This window comes from Schistocerca americana, chromosome 3 (genome assembly GCF_021461395.2).
Source record: "Schistocerca americana isolate TAMUIC-IGC-003095 chromosome 3, iqSchAmer2.1, whole genome shotgun sequence".
Taxonomy (NCBI): Eukaryota; Metazoa; Arthropoda; class Insecta; order Orthoptera; family Acrididae; genus Schistocerca; species Schistocerca americana.
This window is the reverse complement of record NC_060121.1, coordinates 782,740,752-782,754,169: the sequence shown is the minus strand read 5'-3', so window position 1 is coordinate 782,754,169 and position 13,418 is coordinate 782,740,752. Positions and strand designations below refer to the sequence as shown.

The 13,418-nt window shown below is 45.5% G+C and overlaps 1 protein-coding gene across 1 annotated transcript in view; it reads left to right on the top strand.

The window, feature by feature from the left end:
• LOC124606402 (pickpocket protein 19-like) overlaps positions 1-13,418 on the top strand; it is a 94,430-nt gene that overhangs the window by 56,424 nt on the left and 24,588 nt on the right. Inside the window, exon 5 of the mRNA XM_047138382.1 lies at positions 2,105-2,372. Within this exon, the coding sequence (XP_046994338.1) occupies positions 2,105-2,372 (268 nt within the window). The remainder of the gene's footprint in view (positions 1-2,104; positions 2,373-13,418) is intronic.

The following is a 13,418-nucleotide window of genomic DNA, read 5'->3' as shown; positions in this document are numbered from 1 at the left end:
GAAACTGCAACTGAATGGGGTGGACAGTGGCTCTACTTGCCATTTGTAACCACGGATGCCACACCTTGGTGTGTGTTCGCAGTTGACAACTGAGTTCCCACAGCCAACGTGACAGGGTGTGCAAATGAACTGTTTGTGCAGCAACGCTCCGTCGGCGGCACGGTCTCTTTGCTTCTCAGGTCGCGGCACCTGTTCCGTTGCAGGTTCTTCAGACGAGGTAGGAACTGACAAGCATCCACCACCGCCGCGAAGCTGCAACCTAAATTTTAAATAACGCCAGGGAGCTTCATTGGATTTCGTCGTCTTACGGGGCTTTATATTTTAATTACAGTGGGAATATCAAAATTGAACCGCTACCTCCAGCTTGTTGTCTGGAAACAAAATGGTTCACTTTGTCGACTTGTAATTAATCAACTGATTGGACTGATTTTAGGATCAAATTACTAGCAATGTTATCGGGAGTCCGAATCTGTAACCTAAATTTAAATAAAAAAAATTTCTTGGTTTCTATTCCTTAGTGGTGGGGACTGGTCCGGACAAACGCTTCGGGCTCGCCACGTGCGATATCTGTGCTTATACAGTCCAGTCACACTAATGTGACCACCGCCTATGTTCAGTGTCAACGTGCAATGGAGGATGGGATGCGGAAAGAAGTACAGTCGTTGTCGTAATGGGGTAACGGATCGATTTATCTGACGTCCAAAGGGACATGATCATTGGTTTTAGGGTCGACGAAGCATTTCCGAAACAGCTAAGTTGCTAAATTGTATAATGGCGCTATCCAAAACCGGCGTCGAGGCAACTGTGGTGAATCAGGGGCCATATGTGACAGAGGTAAACGACGCCTGCGGAGATGTCTACAGGCGAATGGCCGTGCAACTCTTGAGCAACAGACCGCTCAGATGAACCAAGGGGCTATCCACAGTGTCTCCTCAATTACCGTCCATCGAAGGTTGCTGCATATGGGCCTCTGCAGCAGGTGCCTGGTTCATGCACCCATGCTGTTGCCAGCCGGAGTGGCCGAGCGGTTGTAGGCGCTACAGTCTGGAACTGCGCTACCGCTACGTTCGCAGGTTCGAATCCTGCCTCGGGCGTGGATGTGTGTCATGTCCTTAGGTTAGTTAGGTTTAATTCTACGTTATAGGGGACTGATGACCTCAGAAGATAAGTCCCACAGTGCTCAGAGCCGTTTGAACCATTTTTGACTGTTGTTGACTGGCGACGAAGACTGGAATTTGCACGCCAGTACCGCAACTGGACGTCCACTGAGTGGCGACAGGTAATCTCTTCAGATAAATGTTTTGTGTTCCATGGGATAGATGGCCGGTGGCATGTACGGCATGAAACGTCTGTAACCAAAAACCCTCTAACATTGGCCGTAAGGGACCAGGCCGGAGGCTGTTCCCTGGGTGAACTCGTCATGCTGGAAGGCTCAGTGGATTAACACAAGTATGCGTCTATCTCTAGACCGTTTCCACTACTACATGCAATTTGTTTCTCCTCAACACGATGGCATCTATCAGTTGGAAAATGTAATTTATGATACAGCTCGCAGTGTAGATGCGTGGTTCAAAGAGCACTGGGATGAGTTTACCGTACTCCTCTGGCCACCAAACTTCCCGGTTTTAAACCCGATCGAGATTCTCTCGGACCATCTTGATTTTCCTGTTCACCCCATGTACCAACAGCTGACAAATCTATGCAGCTTGCCATGGCACGGGAGTCTACATGGCTCCACATCACTGCCAGTACCTTCAAGAACCTCACAGAATCTCTTCCTGCACTTCTCTCAGCGATTCTGCGCTGTAAAATGTGGTTATTCAAGGTTTGACAGGTGGTCATTAATGTGACTGGAACGTGTATAAATGACAGTGTTCCGAATTCCCAACACCCCATCTTCCCTGAGAAAAAGTCAAGGGAAACGGATCAACCGGGGCACCGCCACCTACTGTGTTCTGGCTTTAGGGTGAAGTTAACAGGATCTCTGTTCGCTGAACACTTGTTGATGTTTATAGAGCTAATTTTTACTCTACAGAGATTTCATAGCTTAAGATGTGGCATAGAAGAGAGCTTCACCAGGCAGTAAAACAAAGCGCCGGCGCAGGTGTCGGTGAACGAGCCGACTGCGCTGCGGATGGACGGTCTGATCGTGGGCTCAGACCAAATGGCCGTGGTGAGGGTGTCGAGCGACGTGACGTACACGACGGATACGGTGCGATCGCTGCGGCCGGGGGACCGAGGCTGCCTGTACAGCAACGAGAGGGACGCGCTGCAGCAGGGCGCCTACTCGTACGCCAACTGCCGACTTGAATGCTTCCGCCAGTACGCCATCGCCACCTGCGCGTGCCTGCCCTACTTCTTCCCACCAGCCGGTGAGTGCCTCCCACACACGTCTCTGTTTCACCAGCTAGGTGTTCTCTGAAAATCTGTTGTTTGCTCTGAACCATCTGGACTAGGCCTCCATCACGCAGGCAGCTGGGTGATGCGGACGTGTTTGTCACTTTCACATTTCAAAACACACAAATCACGGTGGCTTCAATGTAATTATTGTCTCTGAATAACATTGTCTTTTCTGTTCGCCTCATTGCGTATTTATTTCAGCTGTCTTCCGCACTGTACTGTAGCCTTCATTTCTGTGTACACTGAGGTGACAAAAGTCATGGGATAGCGATATGCACAAATACAGTTAGCGGTAGTATCGCGTACAAAAGGTATAAAAGGGCAGTACATTGATGGAGCTGTCATTTGTACTCAGGTGATTCATGTGGAAAGGTTTCCGGCGTGATTATGGCCGCGCTACTGGAATTAACAGACTTTGAACGCGGAATGGTAGTTGGAGCCAGATTCATGGGATATTCCATTTCCGAAATCGATAGATTATTCAGTATACCGAGATCCACAGTGTCAAGAGTGTGCCGAGAATACTAAATTTCAGACATTACCTCTCACCACGGACAGTGCAGTGGCCGACGCCCTTCACTTAACGACTGAGAGCAGCGGAGTTTGCGTTAGGTTATCATTGCTAACAGACAAGCAAAACTCTTCTTCTTCTTCTTCTTCTTCTTGTTGTGCCTTTCTCCTGCAGTTGCCGAGGGTCGGCAAGGTTAGGGTCGGATTTGGCATGATTAATTTAAGGGGTGGCTGGGTACCCCTCCTATCGCCACTACAGACAAGCAACACTCCTTAAAATAAATGCAGAAATCAATGTGGGACGAACGACGGACTTATTCGTTTGGTCATTGCGGTGAAACCTAGCGTTAATGGGCTATGGCAGCAGATGACCGAAGTCAGCCTCTTTGCTGACAGCATGACATCACCTGCAGCGCCTCTCCTGGGGTCGTGACCTATTGGTTGGACCATAGACGATTGAAAAACCGTGGCCTGGTCAGATCAGTCCCGATTTTAGTTGGTAAGAGCTGGTGATAATGCTTGAGTGTGAAGCATACCCCACGAAGCCATGGACTCAAGTTGTCAACGAGGCACTGTGGAAGCTGATGGTGGCTCCATTTTAGTGAGGACTGTGTTTACATGGAATGGACTGGGTCGTCTGCTTATGTTCCGCTACATGGATATTATTTGCAGTCATTCACGTACAGCACGTCCCAAAACAAGTGTGGAATTATTGTGGATGACAGTGCCCTATGTCACTGGCCACAATTTCGCGACTGGTTTGAATAACATTCTGGACTATTCGAGCAAATAGTCAGATCACCCGACATGAATCCCATCGAACATATATGGGACATAACTGAGAGGTCAGTTCTTGCACAAAATCCAGCACCGGCAATACTTTTCCAATGGCGGACCTCTATAGAGGCAGCATGGCTCAGCATCTCTGCAGGGGTCTTCCAACGATTTGTTGAGTCCGTGCCAAGTAGAGTTGCTGCACTCAGGTTTTTTTATGAGTCTTCTGACGGGATTGATGCGGCTTGCCACCAATTCCTTTCCTGTGCTAACCTCTTCATCTCAGAGTAGCACTTGCAAGCTACGTTCTCAATTATTTGCTGGATGTATTTCAATCTCTTTCTTCCTCTACATTTTTTGCCCTCTACAGCTCCCTCTAGTACAATGAAAGTTATTCCCTCATGTCTCAACAGATGTCCTATCATCCTGTCCCTTCTCTTTATCAGTGTTATTCACATATTCCTTCCCTCTCCGATTACGCGCAGAACCTCCTCATTCCTTACCTAATTATCCACCTAATTTTTAACATTCGCCTGCAGCACCAAATCTCAAATGATTCAAATCTCTTCTGTTCCGGTTTTCCCACAGTCCATGTTTCACTACTATAGAATGCTCTACTCCAGATGTACATTCTCAGATATTTTCTCCTCAAATTAAGGCCTATGTTTGATACTAGTAGACTTCTCTTGGCCAGGTCTGCCCTTTTTGCCATTGTTAGTCTGCTTTTGATGTCCCCATTGCTCCGTCCATCATTGGTTATTTTACTGTCTAGATAGCAGAATTCCTTATCTTCATCTACACTCCTGGAAATGGAAAAAAGAACACATTGACACCGGTGTGTCAGACCCACCATACTTGCTCCGGACACTGCGAGAGGGCTGTACAAGCAATGATCACACGCACGGCACAGCGGACACACCAGGAACCGCGGTGTTGGCCGTCGAATGGCGCTAGCTGCGCAGCATTTGTGCACCGCCGCCGTCAGTGTCAGCCAGTTTGCCGTGGCATACGGAGCTCCATCGCAGTCTTTAACACTGGTAGCATGCCGCGACAGCGTGGACGTGAACCGTATGTGCAGTTGACGGACTTTGAGCGAGGGCGTATAGTGGGCATGCGGGAGGCCGGGTGGACGTACCTCCGAATTGCTCAACACGTGGGGCGTGAGGTCTACACAGTGCATCGATGTTGTCGCCAGTGGTCGGCGGAAGGTGCACGTGCCCGTCGACCTGGGACCGGACCGCAGCGACGCACGGATGCACGCCAAGACCGTAGGATCCTACGCAGTGCCGTAGGGGACCGCACCGCCACTTCCCAGCAAATTAGGGACACTGTTGCTCCTGGGGTATCGGCGAGGACCATTCGCAACCGTCTCCATGAAGCTGGGCTACGGTCCCGCACACCGTTAGGCCGTCTTCCGCTCACGCCCCAACATCGTGCAACCCGCCTCCAATGGTGTCGCGACAGGCGTGAATGGAGGGACGAATGGAGACGTGTCGTCTTCAGCGATGAGAGTCGCTTCTGCCTTGGTGCCAATGATGGTCGTATGCGTGTTTGGCGCCGTGCAGGTGAGCGCCACAATCAGGACTGCATACGACCGAGGCACACAGGGCCAACACCCGGCATCATGGTGTGGGGAGCTATCTCCTACACTGGCCGTACACCACTGGTGATCGTCGAGGGGACACTGAATAGTGCACGGTACATCCAAACCGTCATCGAACCCATCGTTCTACCATTCCTAGACCGGCAAGGGAACTTGCTGTTCCAACAGGACAATGCACGTGGGCATGTATCCCGTGCCACCCAACGTGCTCTAGAAGGTGTAAGTCAACTACCCTGGCCAGCAAGATCTCCGGATCTGTCCCCCATTGAGCATGTTTGGGACTGGATGAAGCGTCGTCTCACGCGGTCTGCACGTCCAGCACGAACGCTGGTCCAACTGAGGCGCCAGGTGGAAATGGCATGGCAAGCCGTTCCACAGGACTACATCCAGCATCTCTACGATCGTCTCCATGGGAGAATAGCAGCCTGCATTGCTGCGAAAGGTGGATATACACTGTACTAGTGCCGACATTGTGCATGCTCTGTTGCCTGTGTCTATGTGCCTGTGGTTCTGTCAGTGTGATCATGTGATGTATCTGACCCCAGGAATGTGTCAAAGTTTCCCCTTCCTGGGACAATGAATTCACGGTGTTCTTATTTCAATTTCCAGGAGTGTATTTCGTGACCATCAATCCTGATGTTAAGTTTCCCGCTGTTCTCATTTCTGCTACTTTTAATTTCTTTCGTCTTTCTTCGATTTACTCTCAGTCCATACTGTGTATTCATTAGACTGTTCATTCCGTTCAGCAGATCATGTAATTCTTCTTCACTCTCACTCAGGATAGCAACGTCATCAGCGAATCGTATCATTGATATCCTTTTACCTTGAATTTTAATTCCACTCCTGAATCTTTCTTTTATTTCCATCATTGCTTCCTATGTACAAATTGAACAACAGGGGGCGAAAGGCTACACTCTTGTCTTACCCTCTTTTAATACGAGCACTTTGTTCTTGGTCGTCCACTCTTATTAGTCCCTCTTGCTTGTTGTACATATTGTATATGACACCTCTCTCCTATAGCTTACCCCTACTTTTTTCAGAATTTCGAACATCTTGCATCATTTTACACTGACGAACGCTTTTTCCCGGTCGACAAATCCTATGACCGTTTCGTGATTTTAATTTAGTGCTGCTTCCATTATTAACCGCTACGTCAGAATTGCCTTTCTCATGCCTTTACCTTTCCTAAACACAAACTGATCGTCATCTAGCGCATCCTTAAATTTTCTTTTCCATTTTTCTGTGTACTACTCTTGTAAGCAACTTCGATGCATGAGCTGTTAACCTGATTGTGTGTGATTTCTCGCACTTGTCAGTTCTTGCCGTATTCGGAAATGTGTGGGTGATGCTTTTCCGAAAGTCAGATGGTATGTCGCCCGACTCATACATTCTACACACCAACGTGAATAGTCGTTTTTTTGTCACTTCCCCCAATGATTTTAGAAATTCCGATGGAATGTTATCTATCCCTTCTGCCTTATTTGACCGTAAGTCCTCCAAAGCTCTTTTAAATTCTGATTCTAATACTGGATACCCTATCCCTTCTAAATCGACTCCTGTTTCTTCTTATATCACATCAGACAAATCTTCCCCGTTATAGAGGCTTTCGGTGTATACTTTCCACCTATCCGCTCTCTCCTCTGCATTTAACAGTGGAATTCCCGCTGCACCTTTAATGTTATCACAATTGCTTTTAATGTCAACGAAGGTTGTTTTGACTTTTCTATATGCTGAGTCTGTCCTTCCGACAATCATTTCTTTTTCGGTGTCTTCACATTTCTCCTGCAGCCATTTCGTCTTAGCTTCCCTGCACTTCCTATTTTTATTAATTCCTCAGCGACATGTATTTCTGTATTCCTGAGTTTCCCGGAACATTGTTGCGCTTCCTCCTTTCATCCATCAGTTGAAGTATTTCTTCCGTTACCCATGGTTTCTTTGCTGTTACCTTCTTTGTATCTGTGTTTTCCTTCGCAGCTTCTGTGATGGGCCTTTTTAGAGATGTCCATTCCTCTTCAACTGTACTGCCTACTGAGCTATTCCTTATTGCTGTATCTATGGTGTTAGAGGACTTAAACCACATCTCGTCATTCCTTAGTACTTCCGTATCCCACTTCTTTGCGTATTGATTCTTCCTGACTAATATCTTGAACTTCAGACTACTCTTCATCACTACTATATTGAAATCTGAGTCTATGTCTGGTCCTGGGTACGCCTTACAATCCAGTGTCTGATTTTGGAATCTCTGTCTGACCATGATGTAATCTAACAGAAATCTTACCGTATCACCCACCCTTTTCCAAATATACCTCCTCCTCTTGTGATTCTTGAACAAAGTATTCGCTATTACTAGTTGAAACGTGTTACAGAACTCAATTACTCTTTCTCCTCTCTCATTCCTTGTCCCAAGCCCATATTCTCCTGTAACCTTTTTTCTACTCTTTCCCCTACAACTGCATTCCAGTCTCCCATGACTATAAGATATTCGTCTCCATTAACGTACTGTATTACCTTTTCAATATCTTCATATACTTTCTCTACCTCTTCATCTTCAGCTTGCGACGTCGGCATGTATACCTGAACAATCGTTGTCTGTGTTGGTTTGCTGTCGATTCTGATAAGAACAACCCTATCACTGAACTGTTCACAGTAACACACTCTCTGCCCTACCTTCGTATTCATAACGAATCCTACTCCCGTTATACCGTTTTCTGCTGCTGTTGATATTACCCTAACTCATCTGACCAGAAATCCTTGTCTTCTTTCCACTTGACTAACCCCTACTATATCTAGACTTTGCATTTCCATTTTCAGATTTTATAGTTTCCCTACCACGTTCAAGCTTCTGATATTCCACGCGCCGACTCGTAGAACCCTATTCTTCCGTTGATTATTCAATCTTTTTCTCATGTTAACCTCCCCCTTGGCAGTCCCCTCCCGGAGATCCGAATGGCGGTCTCTTCCGTAATCTTTTACCATTGGAGAGATCATTATAACACTTCTTAAATTACAGGCCACATGTCCTGTGGATACACATTACGTGTCTTTAATGCAGTGGTTTCCATTGCCTTCTGCATCCTCATGCCGTTGATGATTACTGATTCTTCCGCCTTTAGGGGCAGTTTCCCACCCCTAGGACAAGAGTAGCCTGAACCTCTGTCCGTTCCTCCGCCCTCTTTGACAAGACCGTTGGCAGGATGAGGGCGATTTCTTATGCCGAAAGTCCTCGAACGCCAATGCTGATTATTAATCAAAATTTAAGCAGCGGCGGGATTCAAACCCGGAACCGAAGACGTTCTGTTTATGAATCAAAGACACTACCCCCTTATATATATATATATATATATATATATATATATATATATATATATATATATATATATATATATATACATATATATACATATACTGTTCGTTGAATATGTTCGTGGCAGACGTCTGATGACACCCGTTGATCCGTTCACTCAGTTTTTTTTTTTTTATTACAGAGGGTAGTTAAGCCCTCTGACCCCTAGACCACGGACTCCGTCTGGTAAAAGGAGGTGCGACGCGATATTATCAGGTATTCCAGGACTTTTGTCACCTCAGTGTATGGTCCAGGTTTCACCGTCCCACATTACTTGGCAGGTGCACTTCACGGGAGAGTTACTTTCGATCTTGAGTTTTACACACCAGTGTAATTACTATCTTCTATGTTCAACACAATGAAGGAAGCCCCGCAGTTTGTTTTCTGTCCCAAGGGTTTCCACCAATAACATATTTCTTTTCCTACGTGTTCTGCGCAAAAGATTCGAATATGTCCATCTTGGTTTCCCTTAGCTACATTGCGCAGTATTTAGAAAGGATACATCTCAAAATATTTTTTTATCTCATCGTAGCAGAACAATTACAAATTCCACGGCTCAGTTTCAAATTAAAGTTTTATCAGAGGTCCAATGTAGCAATTAGGTACTGTGAGACTAACTGTTCCTAAGAGTGACACCGAGGCGGAACCAGCTTTCATCAGAAAACACAACAGAACTCCACCCTGCCCTCCAATGAGCTCTCGCTTGATACCACTGAAGTCACAGATAGCGGTGATTTTGGGGTAAGTGGAATCCTTTTCTCTCCGTCGGTGTATATCAAAGATATCTCTCCTAATAATCGTCATCCACATTTTGTCTAGTGTTTCGGCAGATATTTGCTACTTATTTTTGCATTATATAGCTCGAGTCAGCCCGAACAAATACTACTCCTCACATCTTTCAGTCGACGCCCAGTGTCAACGAAAAGCGTCTACTTGTATCCCGCAGAAAATGAATTTTAAAGCGAAATTTTATGTGCCTATTCGGTGCAACAGTCCTTTTCGTCGACAATGGGCGTCGCATGAAAGTCGTAAAGAGCAGCATTTGTTTGGACTCACTGTATCTACAGCAATAAGGAATAGCTAATTGGGCAGTACAGTTGAAGAGGAATGGGCATCCCTTAAAATAGCAATCACAGAGGTTGGAAAGAAATTCAGCAATACAGAAACACATGTCACTGAGGAATGAAATGAATACGAAGTGGAGGAAAGCTAAGACGAAATTTCTGCGTGAAAAATGTGAAGAAATCGAAAAAGAAATGATTGTTGGAAGGACTGACTCAGCATGTAAGCAAGTCAAAATAACCGTCGGTGAGATTAAAAGGAAGGGTTATAACATAAAGAGTGCAACGGGAATTCCAGTGTTAAATGCAGAGGAGAGAGCGGATAGGTGAAAGGAGTACACTGAAGGCCTTTATGAGGGGAAAGATTTGCCTGATGCCATCGAAGAAGCAGCAGGATTTAGAAGTGGTAGAGGATCCAGTATTAGAATCAGAATTTAAAAGAGATTTGGAGGAATCAAGATAAAATAGGACAATGGATGAATAACATTCCATCAGAATTTCTAAGATCATTGGGGGAAGTGGCAACAAAACGACTTTTCACGTTGGTGTGTAGAATGTAAGAGTCTGGATACATACCATCTAATTTTCGGAAACTATCATCCACACAATTCCGAAGATTACAAGATTTGACAAATGCGAGAATTATCGCCCTATCAGTTTAAGAGCTCATGCATCCAAGTTGCTTTCAAGAATAATGTACAGAAGAGTGGAAAAGAAAACTGAGGATGTGTCAGATGACGATCAGTTTGGCTTTAGGAAAGATAAAGGCAACAAAGAGGCAATTCTGACGTTGCGAATGATAATGGAAGCAAGACTAAAGAAAAATCAGGACACGTTCATATAATTTGTCGACCTGGAAAAAGCGTTCGACAATGTAAAATGGTGTAAGATGTTCCCAATTCTAAGAAAAATAGGGGTAGGGAATAAAAGAAAGGATCAGGAGTGGAATTAAAATTCAAAGTGAAAGGATATCAATGATACGACTCGCTAAGTGAAAGTGGAGAAGAATTACATGATCTGCTGAATGGAATGAACAGTCTAACGAGTATAAATTGAGAGGAAATCGAAGAAAGGCGAACGTAATGAGAAGTAGCAAACATGAGAACAGCAAGAAACTTAACTTCAGGATTCATGGTCACCAAATACTTGAAGTTAAGGAATTCGTCCGCCTAGGTAGGAAAATAGCCAAGGAGCAAGGAGGACATTGAAACCAGACTAGCACTGGCAAAAAGGACATTCCTGGCCAAGAGAAGTCTAGCAGTATCAAGCATAGGGCTTAAACTGAGGAAGAAGCTTCTGAATATGCACGTTTGTAGCACAGCATTGTGTAGTAGTGAAACGTGGACAGTGGAAAACTGGACAGAAGAGAATAGAAGCATTTGAGATGTGGTGCTACAGACGAATGTTGAAAATTACGTGGACTGACAAGATAAGGAATGAGGAGTTTCTGCACCGAATTGGCAAGTAAAGGAATATATGGAAAACATTGACAAGATGAAGGGACAGGATGATAAGACATCTATTAAGACATCAATTAATGACTTCCATGGTACTAGAGGGAGCTGCAGAGGGCTAAATATGTAGAAGAAGGCAGAGAGTGGAATATATCCAGCAAATAACTGAGGGCATAGATTGCAAGTGCTACACTGAGACGATGATGTTGGCACAGGAGAGGAATTCGTGGCGGGCCACATCAGATCAGTCATACGACTGATGGCTAAAATAAAAAAGCATAAGCACCGATAGCAGTTCTGCAAGTGATTAAAACAAACTTGTAACTTACCAGAGGTTGGCGACGAGCGACACGGATATCGCATCCCAACAATCTGACTGAGAACTCATCTGAATATATATAAAAAACCTGAGACTATAAAGTACTGCGGCGACGCACTATTTCTTCCTATCTAAAGTTCGGTCCGCCAAACCGCCGGTACTGTACAGGCTTCGGCTAATACGATATGAGGCTTTGTATCTTCAGAGTACCTCCTGCCAAACACTTCCAGACCCCTCCGCTCTTCCTATTATTTAGGTAAGGGTGTTCCTGGTTTTTACGAGGGTCACTTCAAAAGAAATGGACACTATTTTTGTAAAAATACAGTTTTCATTCTGCATGTGTGAAAGTTTTACAGTGTGTAGATACATCCTTCCCGCTTGTTTTCAAACTTATTTCAATCTGTTCCCGTGAGTGGCGCAGTCACAGCATGTCTTCAAGATGGCTGCTACACTTGACGATCGTCAGAAGCAACGTGCTGTCATAGAATTCCTGTGCTGTGAAAACGAGACAGTGCAAAACATCCACAAGAGGTTGAAAAAGGTGTATGGAGATGCTGTTGTCGATCGCAGTACAGTTGCCGGTGGGCAAGCAAGTTACGTGATGAAAGCGGGCACGGCAATATTGAGGATTGTCCTCGCAGCAGCAGGCCTCGTATTGCACACACTCCAGACAATGTGCACAGAGTTAAGGATTTGGTGACTGCTGACAGATGAATCACAGTGAACGAATCGTCGAGCTACGTTGGGACGGAAGTGTTTGCAGAATACTGAAAGTGCTGGCGTTAAAAAACGTTTGTGCCAGGTGGGTTCCCAGGACGTTGACAGTGGCTCACAAGGAAACAAGAAAAACGGTATGCAACGCACTTTTGGAACAGCACGAGAATGGTGGAGATGAATTTCTTGGAAGAATTGTGACTGCTGATGAAACATGGCTCCATTTTTCACCACAAACGAAGAGGCAGTCAGTGGAATGGCATCATGCAAATCCACCCAAGGAAAAAAAAAATTCAAAATCACACTTTCTGCTGGAAAAGTTATGGCGACGGTGTTTTTCGATTCCGAAGGACGCTTGCTTGTGGACATCATGCCAAGTGGAACCACCATAAACCCTGATGCATATGTGACGACACTGAAGAAACTTCAAGCTCGGCTGAGTCGTGTTCGACCACATCGGCAAAAGCAGGATGTTTTGCTGTTGCACGACAATGCACGGCCACATGTCACTCAAAAAACCATGGAAGCGATCACAAACCTCGGATGGACAACACTGGAACACCCGCCTTACAGTCCTGACCTGGCTCCATGTGACTATCGTCTCTTTGGGAAACTGAAGGACTCTCCTCGTGGAACAAGGTCTGAAGATGATGACTCCCTCGTGCACGCTGCCAAACAGTGGCTCCAACAGGTTGGTCCAGAATTTTACCACGCGGGTATAGAGGCGCTGGTTCCAACATGGCGTAAGGCAGTTGAGAGGGATGAAAATTATCTGGAGAAATGAAGATATTGTTCCTAAAGGATGTATCTACACATTGTAAAACTTTCAAACATGTAAAATAAAAGATGGATTTAAAAAAAAATAGTGTGCATTTCTTTTGGAGTGGCCCTCATACATTAACAAACTCAAACTTTGGCAGCAACAGCATTCAGTTGAAAGCTCTACGTCACTGCCCTCCTTATTATGGTTAGCGACAACAGTGTTCTACATTGAGGTTATAAAAGTTAAGGGACACCACCTAATACCGTGTCGAATCTACTTTGTCCTGTCTTAGTGCAGGATCTCGACGTGGCATGAACTCAGCAAGCCGTTGGAAGTCCCCTGTAGAGATACTGAGTCATCCAGCCTCTATAGCCATCCATAACTAAGAGGGTATTGCCGTTGAAGGATTTTGTCCAAGAACTAACCTCTCGATTTTGTCCCATAAGTGTTCAATGAAACTGACGTCGGGCGATCTGG